Here is a 20894-nt window from a genome sequence, read left to right on the forward strand (position 1 = left end):
GGCTCTGGGGACCAACAGGATACTGAAAAATGGGGGCAGAACCAGAAATGTCTAGGCTTGTAGATGGATCTTTCACCTGCCTCATCCCTGAAATCAGGATTTGGTAATGTGTTTGCATTATACTACCAGGTATCTGTTAATAAATTAAGAATTAAGAGCAGGAGTAAGCCATATGACCCCTCAAGCATGCCGTCATTCAGGAAGATCATGGCGGATCTGGTTGTGGCCTCAACTCCACTTTCCTGTCCGCCGTCCATAACCCTCGACTCCCTTATCAATCAGAAATCTGTCTACCTCAGCCTTGAATATATTCAATGACCCAGTCTCCACTGCTCTGAAGAGTGGTGAGCCTGTGGAATCCATTACCACAGGAAGTAGTTGAGCCCAAAACATTGTATGTTTTCAAGAAGCAGTTAGATATAGCACTTAGGGTGAAGGAGATCAAGGAATATGTGGGAAAGTGGGATGAGGCTATTGAGTTAGATGATCGGCTATGATCGTAATGAATGGCAGAACAGGCTTGAAGGGCCGAATGGCCTCCTCCTGATCCTATTTTCTATTATAACACCAATGGAGGTCCCGGGATCAGGACCATTAGGTTTCCCATGACCTCCCCTGATTATGAACTTTCCCTTGAAGGGGGCAGGGCTTCCCCTTAACAAGAAGAGCACCAGCTTGTATAAAAACCCTGGCCTGGGTGCAGGTCGGGGTGGAGATCCTCCGGGTAGTGGAGGAGTTTTGGATTAGTGTCATGAACCTTGTTCGTTAATTTCTACTTATCGTCTATGCATTTTGTTTATCCTAAATTCAACACTGGTGACAAGGATTCAGTGGAGCTACCATTGACACAGGTTGCTGTGCACCCAATCCACCTCGTCTAGGCTTTGTCAGGCCCAACTACTAACCACCAAAATGCGGCATATTAGAAAGCTGAAACCTTTTAACGCAAGTACAGATATTGGGGGCAATACATAGAATGCTTGATATAATTTTTATCAAACAAATCCGATTATCGGCGATGAGAGACAAACTGTGGTTTGCTAATGGCTTGCAGAGGGCCTACCTACAGATAAAGAGCCTGACTCAGCTGGACCCCACAGATACCCGGTCTCTTGCCGCTCTGGTGGCCATAGCGGGGGAGCATTTCGACCCAAAACCACTGCTTATTGTGCGCCGTTTCCGGTTTTACACGGCTGCTCAGGCCAAGGCCTAGTCAGTAACTCCTTGGCCCACCTCTGAAAACTGGCTGAGACATGCAAATTTGAAGCAACGTTAAATGAGGCACTCCCAGATCGCTTGGTGTGTGGACTCCGTGATGCGGTCGCGCAATGGAAATTACTAATTGTGGCCCACCTGGACCTGCAACGTGCAGTGGAGATAGTGAGAAAATGCTGAACAAGGGGTCCAGGAACTCCAGGGGATGGCGGTGCTCAGTCTGGGATGCCAAAGCGAGCACCATTCACACTCGGCTAGACCGGAGGAAGCTGGCCCCCGGCAGTGGGACACCTACTGGAGGAACACAGGCCATGGTTATTGAGGCCGGGAACACTGCCAGACATTCTCCCCCAACCGTGAGGAATAGGAATACGACTACCGACCAGCGGGGGCTGTAACAGGCCGCAAAGACCAGGCGAACAGGAGGCCCTTCGAGGAAACAGCCCTCCAGCCGACCCACCTGGAGTGACCACCCCCCATGTGATGGGGCTTACTTTGTGGAAGACGGTGATAGGACCTACCAGCATTTTATTCTGTATGGCTGCACCAAGAGTGGCGCCCATCCAGATCTCTCTGCAAATTAATGGACACCCAATCTGCATGAAGCTCAACACTGGGGCGGCAATGTCTGTAGCCAGTCCTCATATGTTCGACCCCATCTGGTCTGGCCTTCAATCACTGACCCTGTTGGACACCAACGCAAGGCTGGCCACGTATACGAGGGAACCACTGGCAATTGCGGGCACTTCGAATGTTTCGGTCGAGTATGACAATAATCTGCAAATCTTCCTCTGGTGGTGGTCCACAGGAGCGGTCCGAGCTTGCTGGGGTGTGACTGATTACACCACCTACGGTCAGGTTGGAAGCAGGTGTGCTGCATGCACCTACATGGCCCTAAAGGGGTTCTGGTAAGATTTCTGTTGGTATTCCAGGATGGCTTGGGCACCATGAAAGGGGCTGTGGCCCGAATAAGCGGCGACCTGATGGCTCAGTCATGCTACTTCCACGCCTGACCTGTTCTGTGCGCCTTATGACCCAAGGTAGACAGTGAATTGGACCGGATGGGGATTCATAAGCCCGATGCAGTTCTCCAACCGGTCGTCCCGTCATGAAGCCAGACAGATCAGTGCGCCTATGTGGTGACTATATGATGACAGTCAACCGTGTGTCTAGACTCGGCCATTATCCCGTCCCTAGCATTGAGGGTCTTTGCGCAAAGCTCAGCAGAGGTTAAACGTTTACGAAACTCGACGAGTCATGCTTACCTCCAGTTGTTTCTGCCCCCCCCCCTCCCTCGCATCCAGACACTTCGTAACCATGAACACGCACAGGGGGCTAAATGAATAAACCCACCTGCCCTTTGGGGTTTCCTTCGCGTGTGCAATATCCTGCATGGCGGTCTATCTGGACGATGTCCTGATCATGGGCTCGTCCGACCAGGAACACCGGCAAAACCTGGCCACGATACTGAGGCGTTTTGAGGAAGCCAGAGTTCGCCTCCAGTGGGAGAAATGTGGCTTCAACGCCACTGAAGTTACTTACCTTGGCTAGCCCATAGATCGTCATGTTTACACCTGGTGGGAGAAAAAGTACAGGTAATTCGGCAGGCTCTCGTAACAAGGTGGCCCGACCAAACTCCGATCATTCCTGGGCCTGGGAAATTACTATGGCAAGTTTCTCCCGAACCAGGCCACCACCTTAACCCCCCTCACCCCCCTCCTCCATCGACTGTCAAAAAAGATGCAACACTGGGAATGGGCCAGAGAACAGCCGGCAGCTTTCACCAAGGTGAAACAACAGCTTTCCTCATCAAAATTGCTAACCCACTTCGGCCCATCATGACCACTCCTGTAAGGCGTCAGGGCCGTGCTGGCACACACCATGGACAATGGATCTGAGCGTCCCATCACCTTCGCCTCACGAACACTGGCCAACGCAGAGAAGCGATATGCGTAGATCGAGAAGGCGGTTTTGGCCAGCGTGTTCGGGGGTCAAGAAATTTCATCAGTATGTCTACGGCATCACTTCACCGTTCTCATGGACCACAAGCTTTTCCTTGGGCTCTTCAAGGAAGATCGAGCAATTACCACCCATTGCTCCCGCCTGCGATGGGCATTGCTGCTCGTAGCATTTGACTATGATTTGGAACACTGCTTCTGGGCCAAGATTCCCCACGCTGTGCATTGAGCCGTCTGCTCCTGCCGACCAGGCCACCTACACCAGCCGCAGCCAGCGAGGTCATTGGTGCCCTCCATTTTATGGACTTGTTACCCATCACGGGGTCCCGCATCTGTGGGTTGACCCAGATTGAATCTTAGCTTTCCTGCGTCTGCCACCTGCTGCAGTATGGGGCTCTGCACCGTACTTTACCACAGGACCTGAAGGCCTACACCACAAAGATGCAGGAGCTAAACATAGAAGATGGCATGCTCCTTTGGGGGTCCCGCGTGGCAGTCCCCGAAAGTGGACGCTGCCCACACCTGATGGACCTCTACAATGGACACCAGGCGTGTTCAAGGTGAAAATGTTAACTCGCAGCTACGTTTGGTGGACTGCCATCGATATGGGCATCGAACGGGTGGCTTAGCGTGCGTCCAGAGTCAGGAACACCAGAATTTGCCATCTGCAGCCACGCTCCACCCGTGGAAATGGCCTGGTCATCTGTGGTCTCAGGTCCATATAGACTTTGTGGACCGCTTTCAGGGCGCAGTGTTCCTTGTCCTCGTTGATGCCCACTACAAATGGATGGAGGTCATCAAGATCCCATTCAGGCCATCATAGAGAAATTCCAGCAAATTTTCAGCACGCACAGCATACCCGAGGTGCTGATATCAGATGATGGTACGACGTTTACGAATGCGGAATTTGCGGCATTAGTGTCCGCTAATGGGATCTCTCATATGAGGACCGTCCTATACTACCCGGCTTCAAATGGATTGGTTGAGCAGGTGGTGCAAACTTTTAAGTTCAGAACAAAGAAGCAGTCATCGGGTTCCCAGGAGACCCACTTCGCCAAGTTGTTATCCTGTTACCGGACAATCCTGCATGCCACGATGGGCATCGCGCCAGTGGAGATGTTGATAGGTTATCGCCTCCGCACCTATTTGAGTCTCAGCTTTCTGGGTATTAGCAGGAAAGTCCGCCACGCTCAAGACTGGACTGAGGCGGACGCAGACCGCCACAAGCCACTGCGCAGTTTCACCTCAGAGATGTGGTACACATCTGGAATTTCAGCGATGGGGTCGCTTGAATCCCGGTGTCGTGATGCAGAAAACATGTCCCGTTTTCTACCAAATATGGACATAGGACCACGTGTCCAATTGTCACATGGACCACCTCCGAAGCTGTGTGCTGGATACTCCAGCCGTACCGGCCATTGATTCGGCTGTCCCACTTCCGTCATCTTCACCGCTGCCCCCGGTTCCACCGGCTGTCGAGGATCCAGAGGTCATTTTTGAGGACACCGAGATGCTGGATGAAGAACCGCCACGTTCCGACTTGGAAACTGAGATGGATGTTCTGCCACCGCTGGAGACGCCTGTGCCAGCTCTCGTTGCCACACCAGCAATGCCACCAGCGCACAATTGCTCATCATGCAAACACTGCTCCCCGGTCCAATATATGCCTTCTGATGCTGCAAGGTGTGTGCCTAATCACTGTCCACAGGCAAAACAGTCAAAAGGCTTACCCATGGATGTGTATGTTGTTCTGGGCTTAGGGGGGTGGGGTGGGGGGTGGGGGGTGTGGGGGGGGGGGGGGGGGGGTAGGAGGGGGAGCTGGGAGAGGAGATAAATTGGGGAGTGTGGAGCCAGGTGCTACGGAGGGTAAATGTGACCTCCTCATGTGCGAGGATGAACCTGATCCAATTCAAGGTGGTACACAGGGTGCATATGACTCGGGCGTGAATGAGTGGGTTCTTCCAAGGAAAGGCAAACGAGTGCGGGAAGTGTGGGCGGGGACCAGCAAACCACGCATATATGTGCTGGGACTGTGAGAAGTTGGAGAGATACTGCGGTGGGAGTGTTCACGACACGAACAAAGATTGTGGGGGAAGAAGTCAGGTGCGATATTCGGGACATCAGGGAAGCTGGAGCTGATGAAGGGGAGGAAGGCTGATGTCGTGGCCTTTGCCTCACTGGTTGCCTGCCAAAAGATCTTGTTGGAATGGCAGTCGGCTACGCCACCGGGGTGGCGGCCTGGTTAGGAGACTTATATGATCGTCTCCATCTGTAAAAGATTAAATATGGACTGAGGGGTTCAGCGGAGGACTTTGAGGCAAGTTTGTGGCCATGTTTGAGGAGCTGTTTGTCACGGGGTGGGAAGAGGGGTGTGTGGGGTGAAAATGGGGAAAACTTTGTACAAACTGTATAATTGTGTGATGAGGAACATGGGGCGTCATTCTCCGATCCCCCGCCGGGTCGGAGAATGGCCGTTGGCCGCCGTGAATCCCGCCCCCGCCGAAGTCTCCGGTACCAGAGATTGGGCGGGGGCGGGAATCGGGCCGCGCCGGTTGGCGGGACCTCCCGCTCAATTCTCCGGCCCGGATGGGCCGAAGTCCCGCCCAGAAATTGCCTGTCCCGCCGGCGTAAATCAAAGCTGGTATTTACCGGCGGGACCAGGCGGCGTGGGCGGGCTCCGGGGTCCTGGGGGGGGCGCGGGGCGATCTGACCCCGGGGGTGCCCCCACGGTGGCCTGGCCCGCGATCGGGGCCCACCGATCCGCGGGCGGGCCTATGCCGTGGGGGCACTCTTTCCCTTCCGCCTCCGCCACGGCCTCCACCATGCCGGAGGCGGAAGAGACTCTCCCCACTGCGCATGCGCGGGAAACTGTCGGCGGCCGCTGACACTCCCGCGCATGCGCCGCATTTCCGCGCCAGCTGGCGGGGCAACAAACGCCATTTCCGGCAGCTGGCGGGACAACAAACGCCATTTCCGCCAGCTGGCGGGGCGGAAATCCCTCCGGCGTCGGCATAGCCCCTCAATGTTGGGGCTCGGCCCCCAAAGATGCGGAGCATTCCGCACCTTTGGGCCGGCGCGATGCCCGTCTGATTGGCACCGTTTTTGGCGCCAGTCGACGGACATCGCGCCGTTGGGGAAGAATTTCGCCCATGTTCCCCGGATTTTTCATGTTTTGTAACTGTTTGAATAAGTTTGGAACGAAATACACTTTTTAAAAAATGAGTATAGACCGAACCTGCTCAACCTTTCCTCATAAGACAACCCTTTAATTGTGAGAGAAATTGATTCCAAAAGTAGAGAAATTATGCTACAGTTGTGGAGGTCACTAATGAGACCACATCTGGTGTACTGTGTTCAGTATTGGTCTGATTATTTAAAGAAAGATGTAAATGCATCAGAAGCAGTTCAGAGAAGGTTTACTGGACTAATACCAGGAATGGACAGGTTGTCTTATGAGGAAATATTGGACAGGTTAGGGTTATGTCCACTGAAGTTTAGAAGAGCAAGAGGTGACCCGAGTGAAACCTTTAAGATCCTGAGGAATCGTAACAGGGTGGATGTGGAGAGGATGTTTCCTCTTGCTGGAGAATCTAGAACTTTGGGGTCACTGTCTAAAAATAAGAGCGCGCTTATTTAAATAGAGATTAGGGGAATTCTTTCTGGGCTGTGAGTCGTTGGAATTCTTCCTCAAATTGTGCTGGAAACAGAGACTCTGAATATGTTTAAGGCAGAGCTAGATACAATGTTAGGAATAAAACTTATCAGGTTTGAAAATAATGAACATATACCATTCTTAATAAATAGTACAAAATGAAGAAAATTCCTTGATCTAACCACATTTTACATATTGCATCACAACCATTTTATTTTTTGTATAAATATATGTTTGAAAACACCTTGCCACATTTCTTCTTTAGCAAAATATGAGCGATCACCATCTTTAGGTTATGGTTTAAGTTATATTTAAACATATTAGTCTGGTTTTACTCCCACCTATTTTCCAAAAACAATTCAGCAAACATTCTGTACATTGACTGAGGTGCCTTATAAGTGCAAGTAATTTACATTTTAATTCTTGATTTTGCATTTTGATTTTAGTTCACTCATCCTGTTCTGCACCTCCAATACCGCACGGCTTACTTAATAAACGTGTTTATATCATGATCATTAATATTCTTTGAAGATGAGATTAAAAACTTACCTTCTTGTATTTTCCCTTTACACTGAACCAACAAAGCTAGTTCTGTCCAAGCTAATGGCAGATTAACATGGTTTCCTGAGCCCAGTGTATTCAATCCAACTTTTCGCTAATACAAAAAAACAATCAATGAGCATAATTTATAGTTGCAGCATTCTGGATTTATTATTATTATAACTGCGTCACTGGAACTTATATATTGTGGTGAGCCAGCAAAGGCAATGTTTTTCTTCATGACATTTCTCATCAGTACTCATTATTTGTTAAATATATTTGTATCGTAGCTTCCATATGTCAATGACAGGCGATAAAAGTGAGAATGATTCCAGGTCAGCCATGTGAGGGAAAGAAATTGAGCCCCTATTATCACTATCCCTAGCTCTTGGCTATAATATGCATGTAAAAGTGTATGGCCTGAATTTTTGGGATGGCAGGGAGAGTCGGCGGAGAACATACATACTGCCAACAACAACTCCAACAGGCATGCTGTCATTTTACACTCAAATGAGCATTGATTGGCAGCAGGCGAGACTTCGATATGGATTTCAAAGGAAATCCTGCCTTGGAGAGATGACGGTCAATCAGATTGGCCAACAACTCTTCAGTCCACCCAGACAAAGCACTGCAGTGGCCAGAAAAAGGCATTGCAGCACCGTACCTGGGACTATATGCAAGAAGCCAGTGAGAAGGCGAGTGGTGGGCATCCTGGGGAGGGGAGGGGATGGCCTAGTGGACCACAGAGTGGGGGGGGAAACAATTGTATAAACAGTGGATAGGCTGGGGGGGAAGGAGAGATCAAATTGGTGTCCATAACACAAGGATCAATTCCAGTTCAGGACCATTTTCATTAACCTATCCGTAGTGGAGCTCATGGCGCGATAGGTCAGACCTGTCTTCAGGCACAGAGCTGATGAGGAAAATCTGAGACAATAAGACTAAGGTGAACTAACCTTTTTTCACAGAATCATAGAAAGATAGAATTTACAGTGCAGAAGGTGGCCATTTGGCCCATCAAGTCTGCACCGGCCCTTGGAAAGAGCATCCTACTTAAGCAAACACCTCCACCCTATCCCTGTAACCCTACCTAACGTTCTTTCTTGAGTTTGGTTTTAACCAGTTGAACTATGACAATGACTATCTGCCAGCATGACTTTTAATTAGATTTACTGAAGTGATTTCCCCCCCAAAAATATAAAAAAATGTTACTCATCTCTCTCAAGATCATCAAGGCCAAGCAGGAAAGTAGAGTTACGGCCACCATCAGATCCAGCCATGATCGTATTGAATGGGAGAGCAGGATCAATGGGCTAAATAGCTGGCTGCTATTTTTTTATGACCACTTGATCTGGGGCAGCACTATAGCACAGTGGCTAGCACTGTGGTTTCACAGTGCGATGGTCCCAGGTTCGATTCCCCGCTGGGTCACTGTCTGTGCAGACTCTGCACGTTCTCCCAGTGTCTGTGTGGGCTTCCTCCGGGTCCTCCGTTTTCCTCCCACAGTCCAAAGACGTGCAGGTTAGGTGGATTGGCCATGATAAATTGCCCTTCGTATCCAAAGGAAGGTTAGGAGGGGTTATTTGGTTACGGGGATACGGTGGAAGTGAGGGCTTAAGTGGGTCGTTGCGATGGGCTGAATGGCCTCCTTCTGCACTGTATGCTCTATAATCAATCTTTTGGTATATCACAAGCTTTTCCTCAGTCACTTCCACCACCAGAATGCAGTGGACTGAGCAAGCCACCAGACTTGCCCAGTGAAAGCATTTGGAAGACAATGGAATAGTGATGGTCCTGGTGTTCCCACGGCTCAGGTTGTGTCAGGAGTCAGAGGGTGAGCATTGGTGCATCGCGGTGTTATGCCCCTGGTTTAAAGTACGTAGTCCTTATTCTCAAGTTGGTGAACTGGCATGGTGTAAATAAAATATTTCTATCGTGCCTTTCAGGGCTTCAGGATGTCCCAAAACGCTATTACAGCCAATAAGTACTTTTGAAATCTAGTGACGAGTCATGCAGATGGTGGAAAATTCTGAGAGCAAATGCTCCATGAGATTATTTCCATCTGGGTCACCTATTATTGCTTCTACTGTTAACATGTTAAACAAAGATCGCTCTGGTCATTAAAGCAATCCTTTCATTCAAAAATGGTTTATTTCGCACCTTATTTCTGGTGAGCATTTTCTGAGCCATATCAATCATTTGTTCCTTTTCCTTTTGCTCTTTTGCACACTTCAACTCCTGAACAAATTCTTCTGTGACTTCAAAGGGATTTCTGAAATAAACAAACAGTAATATTGTTTATAGGCAACATTAAAAATTGTTTCCTTTATGTAACTGAATGAAGAATTGCCAAAACTATTTCCAGCTCATTCCTGCTACCCCAGAAGAGAAGTTACGTAGTCAAATGAAATAACTAGACATAACCTTGAAACTGTCTTTCTTTTCATATCTCAAAGTTGAAAGTCAGAATCCACCAGTTTGTGAGCAACAGGCATTCTGTTTGTTCTGCAGATTGAATTAGATCCCAGCAGTGGTCAAAAACTTCAGTAAGAAGTCTTACCAGGTTAAAGTCCAACAGGTTTATGTGGAATCACTAGCTTTTGGAGCTCAGCTCCTTCATCAGATGAGTCACGTGATGTAAGAATTCTTACTGTGCCCACTCCAGTCCTACGCTGGCATCGCCACATCAAAAACTTCAGGGTAGGTGAGCTGGTAGGAGAATTAGCTTAAAAATTGCACCCCAGATGTTTCTCCTTTCCTCTGCATTGAGCTCCCCCTTTGGGGATGTTATATAGAAATAGACCTGTCCTCACCCAGTGTTGTACATCGACAAATCTGTCCCCAATAGTACTGTACCCCAGTGTTAGTGAGCAATCTGCTCCCACCAGTACTGTACCTGTGTTATACAGCGACAAGCCTGTCGCTACCAGTACTGTACCCCAGTGTTACAGTGACCAACCTGTCCCCACTAGTTCTGTACCTGTGTTATACAGTGACAAACCTGTCCCCACCAGTACTCTAACCCAATGTAATAAAGTAGCAGATTTATCCTCACTAGTATTGTAGCCCAGTGTCACACAGCAACAAACCTTTATTACAATTAAGGGGCAATTTAGTGTGGCCAATCCACCTACCCTGCATCTCTTTGGGTTATGGGGGTGAGACACACGCAGCCACGGGGAGAATGTGCAAACTCCACATGGACAGTGACCCAAGGCCGGGATCGAACCTGGGTCCTCAGTGCTAACCACTGCGCCGCCCCATACAGCAACAAACCTGTCAGTACTGTATTCCAATGTTATACAGTGACAGATCTCTCCCAACCAGTGATGCAAGGTAACAGACCAGTGCCCACCTGTACTGTACCTCAGTGTTATAGTGACAGACCTCTCCCCACCAGTACTCTACCCCAGTGTAATACAGTAACAGTTCTGTCCTCACCAGTACTGTACCCCAGGGTTATACAACAACAGATCTGCACCCATCAGTATTGCACATCAGTGTAATACCGTGACAGACCTCTTCCCACAACTACTGCACCCCAGTGTTATACTGTGACAACCCTCTCCCCTCGAGTACTGTACCTGTGTTATACAGTGACAGACCTCTTCCCACAAGTAGTGTGCCCTATGTTATACAGTGACAGACCTCTCCCCACCAGTACTGTACCCCAGTTTTGGACAAAATGTTTGAACTTCATGTCAGTTTTAATTAGATATGTTACTGGAGAGTCCTGGATTCATAATCTTAAGGTTGAGTTCAAATCCTATGAAAGAAAGTTGCTAAACTGAAATCAATAAATCTCAATTTCCAGATAGCATCAAAAAATTGACCTTAAAAGCTACTGCACTGCATTAAAAATCCAACTGATACATTAATGTCTCTCATAGAAGAGAAATTGCCATTTCAACATGCGAGTAGAGTGCACAATACATGAGTAATGCTTAATTCCCTTTGCATAATCTCGCAACCAGGTCAGCTGTTCACAGGCAACAAGGGATGGACAATAAATTAAGCAATGCCCACAACACAAAAATAAATACAAGTTAATTATGGAAGAAGTATCAAGGAGTGGACAGCATCTGAAGTGCTATAAACCTATTCTAAGCAAAGAATGCCGGGCCCAGATTTTGCAGTGAACCAGGTGCATTGTACTATCTGTGAAGTTTTTTGATACTTCATATAACTGCCTATTTTCAGCCAGGACTTCCGATTCTGACCGAAGCAGAAATGGGCTCATGCCCCACCCTCTACTCGGTGAGTCCAGCGATTGCAGTAGAGTTAAAGGATGGCGAGGATGTGCCCCTTTTTACAGTACAAACTGTTGCATTCAGGTAGGCTTTTAAAGATCTTAAATTTTGTGAATAAGTGTGAGTTAGTGAATGGATGAGTTCATAGGTGTGCCAGTGATTGGGTAAGCGGGTGGCAGAGTGAGTACGTGGGTGAATGGGCAGATGGGTCAGGTGGACAGTGAAATCGGCATGGTCATCGAGTAGATGGGGAATCAGGTCACATGGTTAGCCAGGTCGTGAAAGTGGTTGGCTTGGGGAGGTAGTTGGGTCAGATCAGAGAGGATGAAAATGGAAGCAAGAATCTGGCAGATCAGGCGGAGGGATGATAGTTGGGGGCTGTCGGTCACGGTATCAGTTATGCTGGATAATCTATGAGTTTGACTCATATGCTGGAATTAACCAGCATAACATTTTCTGGGTAATAATCCAGATACACACATCTGGGCCAAGTATCTGACACTTGGCCTGGATAGAACTTTTGCATTCCTTTTTATTGCCTTTTTTAAATTCATTCTTGGGATGTGTGGTTTCACTGGCTAGGCCAGCATTTATTGCCCATCCCTACTTGACCTTGAGAAGGTGGTGGCGAGCTGCCTTCTCGAACTGCTGCAATCAATGCTGGTGTAGGTACACCACAGTGCATTTAGGGAGTGTGTTCCAAGATTTCCAGCAACCGTGAAGGAACGACAATATATTTCCAGGTGGGTGGCTTGGAGGGAAACTTTCAGGTGCTGGGGTTCCCAGGTGCCTTTTGCCATTGTCCTTCTAGATGATCGTGGTTGTGGGTTTGTAAGGTACTGTCTAAGGAGGTTTGGTAAGTTTCTGCAGAGCATCTTTAACAAAGCATCTTTACAGTGCCGTGGTAGTGACGGTGAGGGGGCGGGGTGAACATTTATAGAAGGGAAGCCAATCAAACGAGCTGCTTTGTCCTGGATGGTGTCGAGCTTCTGAAGTGTTGTTGGAGCTGCATTCACCCAGGCAACTGGAGAGTTGTAGATGATCTACAGGCTTTGGGGAGTGAGGAGGTGAGTTACTCATTCTGGGATTCCTAGCTTATGCCGTGCTCTTGTAGCCACCGTATTTATATGGCTAACGCAATTTAATTTCTTGTCAATGGTAAACCCCAGGATGTTGATGGGATTCAACAATGGTAATGCCATTGAATGTCAAAGAGCGATGATTAGATTCTCTCTTGTTGGAGATGGTCATTGCCTGGTGTCGTGTGGATGTTACTTTGTACTTGTCAGCCCAAGATGAATATTGTCCAGGCCTTGTTGCATTTGATCATAGATTGCTTCAGTATCTGCGTTGTTGTGAAGGATATTGAACATTACACATCTGTGAACATGCCACTTTTGACCTTATGACAGAAGGAAGGTCATTGATGAAGCAACTGAAGATAGTTGGATCCCGGGCACTACCCTAAGAAACTCCTGCAGTGATATCCTGAGATAATTTACCTAAAAGTTGGAATAGGTTGGGGGGAAGTGACAACCTTCTCCCACTTTCAAGGTATTGCTGTTTATTACCTTAGGTGCTTTGATGATTGCAGATAGTTCAATGGCTTTTTGATGAAACTCTGTCTGCAGAACAGCTTCTTGCTGTTAATTAAAAGCAAATAGAAAGTATGACTGACCTATAATGTGACTGTTACAAGTCCAAGTTCCTTTCCAATTTAGGGATTATTTATTAATATTTATTAGGTCGATTATACATCCTGTGTTGTGGATTTTGCACCTTGAGCATTTCAGACAGTCTCTTTGTATCTGAATGACCCATTCAATTTCAAATTAGCCTTTTGAATTAGTTTCAGCAAAAGGCATAGAGTCAACATCTGTCTGGATGGTTCATTTTGTTTTCTCTTGAGACGGGGTAGTGTTTCAATTCACAAAAGAAGTCAGGTGATCCTCCTGTGGCCATCATTTTGCAACCGTTTGTAGTTAGGTTAAAATATGAAATTAGTTTTTAAGTTCAGAAAATACTGGTGCATGACACACTAAACTCAGTGTTGGAGACACTTGCGAAGTGTCCCAGGCAGTATCATTCAGCCCATCAAAAGTTTAAACTTTCCAGACAACTTCACATGTGCACGCATCAGGACTGTCCACCTCAACAAATTGGGCAGCCTAAAGAAAGGGAGGGGAGCACAGAGGGGAACTCAGACATTGACATGCAAGTCTTGTCCAGTCACTGCATGATACGGGAAGAACAGTCAGTAAGCGCTACAGCAGCAGTGGTTTGTCACAATCCTGGCATTACAGGGGCCTAGGAGGAGGGGGTAGACTTGTAAATATAATTGAGATGTCATCTGAACACAAGGAAGGCAGCAGCCAGCAGCTGGAGAATAACTCCCAGATTCAAAAGTGAAACGGGTCGAAACGCAAGAATAGCAGGGCTGGCACTTCTGGTGGCTCTCTGTAGGGGGAAGACACACACGGGCTGGCTCCCATAAGGGTACTTTATTTTTAGCCCTCTTTGCCCAGTTTTAAAGATATTTTTGCTTAAACTTCCACCTGATCTATGGTATAAGGTGCCCAGATAAGGGAAATACCCAGAAGGACTAGGGCAAAGAAAGCTGAAGACAGAGGTTCATCGGCGGAATCGGAGGCTTCACGAGGCTCTTCGGTGGAGAAAATGGCGCAGGCTGCTGCTGCAACTCTGGCCACTCCACTAACAGCATTGGAATGTGAAAAGCTATGGGGGGGATTGTGTCCGGAGACGTCCGTAATTCGATGGAGGATACCCTGGCTTCCATTTGGTCGGCGTTAGAAAAGACCAATGAGATGGTAAAAGCGCATGGCTCTGCGATAAAGGGCGTGGAGACCTCTCTCTCTCTCCAGGCAAGCTGAGATTTTCCTGATGGCTGGTGAAAATAAAACACTGAGGGCCAAAGTGGATGATCTGGAGAACTGTTCTTGGAGGCGGAGTATTAGCATCATGGATTTGCCAGAAGGATTGGAAGGCCCAATTCCCACAGATAACTTTTCAAAAATGTTTGGGAAGATGATGGGAGAGGCTGGATTCGTGAGCTAGATCGAGCCTACTGGACAGTCCGGCAGAAGAATTGTCACAACGAACCATCACAAGCTGTTATTGTAAGGTTCCACAGCTTCCAGGAGAAGGAACGGGTCCTGCGATGGGTAAAGGAATATCCGGACAATAGATGGGAAGGCCATGCCATCAGCTTTTATCAAGATGTTGGTGCTGAGCTGGCAAGGAAGCGGGCAGTGTTTAATAAGGCTAAAGCCACCCAGTATAAGAGTGGAGTTCAATTTGGTGTGGTGTACCCGGTGCAGCTCAGGGTGACCTTTGAGGTGAAAGACTATTTTTTCAATGTGCTGGAGAATGTGGATGCTTTTGTAAAAAAAATGGGCTGGGTGCGAGTTGATTGTGGTTTCTGAGGTTTTTGAATGTTGGAATGGGTATAGGGATATGGTGAGTTGTTAAGGTTCCCTGTACATGTTCTTGGGTGGGATGATTGATTCAAAAGTTGGTTTTGGGTGGGGGGCTTAACATTACAGGGGGTGTTGTTCTTTGTACTAGGGATAGTTTTCTGATAGTGACTACAGATTTTTCTTTGTTTTGTCTTGCTAGTGGGCTTGGTGGCCATCTTGGGTGGGCCTGTTGCCTGTACTCTCTAAGCAATTGTTGGATGACAGGAAATGGCTGATTCTGGATCGAGAAGGTGTGGGAGGCCCCCAATTTGGTTGGTCACCTGCAATGTAAGGGAGTTGAATGGCCCGTGAAAAGGTTTAAGGTATTTACTCACCTGAAAGGTTTTGAGTGCTGATGTGGTGGTTCTGAAGGAGACTCATTTGGGGGTCAGGGATCAGATTATGTTGCGGAAGGGGTGGGTGAGTCAAGTATTTCACCCGTTACTATCAACAGATGGTAGGGCCTGGAGGACAGCAATTTTGATCAATAAAAAGGTTCAATTTTCGGCTGCTAAGATCTTGGTGGATCCTAATGGTAGACATGTTGGTTGGTCCTTGGCAAGCACCTTGGTAAACCTGTTCAATGTCATTACACCAAATTGGGATGGTACGGATTTTGCTAACAAGTTGCTGGTCCCCACTCCTGATTTGGACTTGCATCAACTAATCTTGGGGGAATGGGTGACTTAAACTGAGTTCTAGATCTGAGGATGGATCAATCGAAGTCCAAATCGCAGGACCCATCAAGGGTGGCAAAGGCGTTGTTGATTTAATGGAGCAGATGGCAGGTGGGTGGGCAGATCTGTGGCGTTTTTCACACCCAAGGGACAAAATTATTTATTTTCTCCCATCAGGTTTACTCACACTTCTGTGGTGGGTAGGACTCTCCACCCAGGGTTGGAGAGGGCGGGGTATTCGGTGATTGTAATTTTGGACCATACTCTACATTTTGTGGACTTAATTCTAGAGTCAGGTCTTCCCAACACCCGAGGTTGGATACGGCATTATTGGCAGACAAAGCATTTTGCAAACCCATGTCCACCACATTGAGAAATATATCAAATTTAATAAAAGTGGGTCTATCTCACCTTCTACCCTGTGGGAAGCACTTAAGGTGGTCATTAGGGGGGAGATAATTTCCTACAATGCACACATGGATAGGAATGCAAAGGTGGAGTGACAGAGGCTGCTGTACTACATCCTTGAGGTAGACCATCAGTACTCACTTGCCCCTACCCCGGAGTTGCTTGCAAGTAGGAAAAGCAGCAATGCCGCAGTCCAAAGATGTGCGGGTTAGGTGGATTGGTCATGCTAAATTGCCCTTAGTGTCCATACAAAGTTAAGTGGGTTAACTGGGTTACAGGGATAGGGTGGAGGTGTGGGCTTGTGTAGGGTGCTCTTTCCAAGGGCCGGTGCAGACTCGATGGGCCGAATGGTCTCCTTCAGCAATGTAAATTCTGTGAACAAACGCAATTTGAATTACTATCAATAGGTAAGGCAGTGAGCCAGCTGCCACGTTCAAGGTGGCATTTTATGAACACAGGGAAGAAGGCCAGTCGCTTTATAGCTCATCAGCTGAGGCAGCAGGCTGCTTTCCGGAAGAATACGCAGATAAACGATTTGGACATCTAAAGTCAATGCTTTCAAAACATTCTATCGGAATCTGTACAGATTGGAGCTCCCGGAGGAGAATTCGGCCAGGGCGGAATTTTTAGATGGGTTATCCTTTCTATTGGTGAAGAGAGAGAGGCGGGAGGAGTTGGACTCCCCATTGGGCTCTGAGGAAATTATGAAACGTATTGGGTTAATGCAGATAAGTAAAGCTCCTGACCCTGATGGATTCCCCATTGAGTTTTACAGGAATTTAAATTAATCTAGAATTGTGCAGTGAAGGTTAACAAGGGCTGCCCCACCCACTCACATAACTGGTTGGCAGTTAAGTGTCAGTCACCTTAATCTACTTTGATCTAAAAGCAGGTGTGTGTGTGTGTGGGGGGGGGGGGGGGGGGGGGGGGGCGGGGGGGGGGGGGGAGGAGAGTCAACTCACGCCCAGTGAGCCAGAGACGACACAGCCAGAGTGAGACACAGCTAAGAGTGAGTTTGGGAATTTGAAGCTGGGTGGGAATTCTAAGCTTGGGGGGAGGAGGTGCTTTTTATCACTGGTAAGTGACTGGTAAGTAGTTTTTCTTTTTTCTTTTTCTTTTCATTGGTGTATTTATTTACTTTTTCTTCATTTTGGGGGGGTATTCTAGTTGTATAAGTTAGCAGGAGATCCCAAACCCGTGCCATGCTCCTAATGTGCGATGTGGGAGCTCAGAGACACGTCCACTGTCCCTGGCTCCGTCACGTGCAAGAAGTGTGTCCAGTTGCAGCTCCTGTTAGACTGCTTGACGGCTCTGGAGCTGCGGATGGACTCACTTTGGAGCATCTGCGATGCTGAGGACATTGTGGATAGCACGTTTAGCGAGTTTGTCACACCGCAGGTGAAAGTTACTGAGGGAGATAGAAAATAGGTGACCAAAAGACAGAGCAAGAGTAGGAAAGCAGTGCAGGTGTCCCCTGCGGTCATCTCCCTGCAAAACAGATATACCACTTTGGATACTGTTGAGGGAGATGGCTCACCAGGGGAAGGCAGCGGCAGCCAGGTTCATGACACCGTGGCTGGCTCTGCTGCACAGCAGGGCAGGAAGATGAATGGCAGGGCTATAATGATAGGGGACTCAATCGTAAGATGAATAGACAGGCGGTTCTGCGGACGCAATCGAGACTCCAGGATGGTATGTTGCCTCGCTGGTACAAGGGTCAAGGATGTCTCGGAGTGGCTGCAGGACATTCTGTGGGGTGGGGGGAGGGGGGGAGGAAACAGCCAGCTATCATGGTGCACATAGGCACCAACGATATAGGTAAAAAACAGGATGAGGTCCTACAAGCTGAATTCAGGGAGTTAGGAGTTAAACTAAAAAGTAGGACCTCAAAGGTAGTAATCTCAGGATTGCTACGTGTGCCACGAGCTAGTCAGAGTAGGAATGTCAGGATAGATAGGATGAATGCGTGGCTCAAGAGATGGTGCAAGAGGGAGGGATTCAAATTTCTGGGGCATTGGAACCGGTTCTGGGGAGGTGGGACCAGTACAAACCGGATGGTCTGCATCTAGGCAGGACTGGAACCAATGTCCTGGGCGGGGGGGGGTTTGCAAGAGCTGTTGAGGAGGGTTTAAACTAATGTGGCAGGAGGATGGGAACCAATGCAGGAAGTCAGAAGGTAGTAAAACAGTGACAGAAACAAAAGGCAGAAAGGGGGAAAGTGTAAGGCAGAGAAGCCACAGTCAAAAATCAAAAAGGGCGACAGTACAAGGTACAGTAACTGAGGGGAGCTCAGTGAATAGGCCCAGTAATACTAAAAGGAATAAAACGGGAAGTAAAAACTTAACTGGTAAGCGACGTGGCAGGTTGTTACATGAAGATATGGGTTCATCGACAAGGAAAATTAGGTTAAGAGGAAATATAACTTAGGAGAAGTTACTGATCGAGGTGTTAAGATTCAAAACAGAGGTATAAAAGCCAACATAAGTATACTTTAGCTGAATGCTCATAGTATTCGGAATAAAGTAAATGAGTTGATGGCACAAATCATCGTGACTGATGATGATTCAGTGACCATTACTGAAACATGGTTAAAGGATGGTCGCGACTAGGAGTTATATATCCAAGGGTATCAAACTATTCGGAAGGACAGAGTGGATGGTAAGGGAGGTGGTGTAGCTCTGTTATTTAAGGATTACATCCGGGCAATAGTAAGGGATGACATCGGTGCTATGGAGGATAAGGTTGAATCAATTTGGGTGGAAATCAGGAATAGTAAGGTGAAAAAGTCACTGATAGGAGTAGTCTATAGGCCACAAAATAGTAACATTATGGTGGGGCAGGCAATAAACAAAGAAATAACGGATGCATGTAGAAATGGTACAGCAGTTATCATGGGGAATTTTAATCTACATATCGATTGGTTTAACCAGGTCGGTCAAGGCAGCCTTGAGGAGGAGTTTATAGAATGTATCCGTGATAGTTTCCATGAACAGCATGTAATGGAACCTACGAGGGAACAAGCGGTCCTAGATCTGGTCCTGTGTAATGAGACAGGATTAATGATTTCATAATTAGGGATCCTCTCGGAAGGAGTGATCACAATATGGTGGAATTTAAAATACAAATGGAGGGTGAGAAGGTCAAATCCAACACTAGTGTTTTGTGCTTAAACAAAGGAGATTACAATGGGATGAGAGAAGAGCTAGCTAAGGTAGACTGGGAGCAAAGACTTTATGGTGAAACAGTTGAGGAACAGTGGAGAACCTTCCAAGCGATTTTTCACAGTGCTCAGCAAAGGTTTATACCAACAAAAAGGAGGGACGGTAGAAAGAGGGAAAATCGACTGTGGATATCGAAGGAAATAAGGGAGAGTGTCAAATTGAAGGAAAAGGCGTATAAAGTGGCAAAGATTAGTGGGAGACTAGAGGACTGGGAAAGCTTTAGGGGGCAACAGAAAGCTACAAAAAAGCTATAAAGAAGGGTAAGATAGATTATGAGAGTAAACTTGCTCAGAATATAAAAACATATAGTAAAAGTTTCTACAAATATATAAAATAAAAAAGAGTGGCTAAGGTAAATATTGGTCCTTTAGAGGATGAGAAGGGAGATTTAATAATGGGAGATGAGGAAATGGCTGAGGAACTGAACAGGTTTTTTGGGTCGGTCTTCACAGTGGAAGACACAAATAACATGCCAGTGACTGATAGAAATGAGGCTATGACAGGTGAGGACCTTGAGGTGATTGTTATCACTAAGGAGGTAGTGAAGGGCAAGCTAATTGAGTTAAAGGTAGACAAGTCTCCTGGCCCTGATGGAATGCATCCCAGAGTGCTAAAAGAGATGGCTAGGGAAATTGCAAATGCACTAGTGATAATTTACCAAAATTCACTAGACTCTGGGGTGGTCCCGGCGGATTGGAAATTAGCAAATGTGACACCACTGGTTTAAAAAGTAGGTAGGCAGAAAGCGGGTAATTATAGGCCAGTGAGCTTAACTTCGGTAGTAGGGAAGATGCTGGAATCTATCATCAAGGAAGAAATAGCGAGGCATCTGGATGGAAATTGTCCCATTGGGCAGACGCAGCATGGGTTCATAAAGGGCAGGTTGTGCCTAACTAATTTAGTGGAATTGTTTGAGGACATTACCAGTGCGGTAGACAATGGATGTGGTATATCTGGATTTCCAGAAAGCCTTTGACAAGGTGCCACACAAAAGGTTGCTGCATAAGATAAAGATGCATGGCATTAAGGATAAAGTAGTAGCATGGATAGAGGATTGGTTAATTAATAGAAAGCAAAGAGTGGTGATTAATGGGTGTTTCTCTGGTTGGCAATCAGTAGCTAGTGGTGTCCCTCAGGGATCAGTGTTGGGCCCACAATTGTTCACAATTTACATAGATGATTTGGAGTTGGGGACCAAGTGCAATGTGTCCAAGTTTGCAGACGACACTAAGATGAGTGGTAAAGCAAAAAGTGCTGAGGATACCGGAAGTCTGCAGAGGGGTTTGGATAGGTCAAGTGAATGGGCTAGGGTCTGGCAGATGGAATACAATGTTGACAAATGTGAGGTTATCCATTTTGGTCGGAATGACAGCAAAAGGGATTATTATTTAAATGATAAAATATTAAAGCATGCTGCTGTGCAGAGAGACCTAGGTGTGCTAGTGCATGAGTCGCAAAAAGTTGGTTTACAGGTGCAACAGGTGATTAAGAAGGCAA

General features: G+C 47.3%; 1 protein-coding gene across 6 annotated transcripts in view; it reads right to left on the reverse strand.

Annotated features, from left to right (window-relative positions):
- The window catches only part of tmem232 (transmembrane protein 232), a 237188-nt gene that overhangs the window by 104223 nt on the left and 112071 nt on the right, over window positions 1–20894 (reverse strand). For all 6 annotated transcript variants that reach the window (XR_011949087.1, XM_072516415.1, XM_072516414.1 and 3 more), the window contains exons 3-4: window positions 9526–9637; window positions 7375–7480 (exon numbers count right to left, since the gene is read on the reverse strand). Coding sequence is in view for 5 of the 6 variants with exons in the window: in XM_072516415.1 (XP_072372516.1) it covers window positions 7375–7480; window positions 9526–9637 (218 nt within the window). In the remaining variant the exon portion in view is untranslated. The remainder of the gene's footprint in view (window positions 1–7374; window positions 7481–9525; window positions 9638–20894) is intronic.

This window comes from Scyliorhinus torazame, chromosome 9 (assembly GCF_047496885.1).
Source record: "Scyliorhinus torazame isolate Kashiwa2021f chromosome 9, sScyTor2.1, whole genome shotgun sequence".
NCBI lineage: Eukaryota > Metazoa > Chordata > Chondrichthyes > Carcharhiniformes > Scyliorhinidae > Scyliorhinus > Scyliorhinus torazame.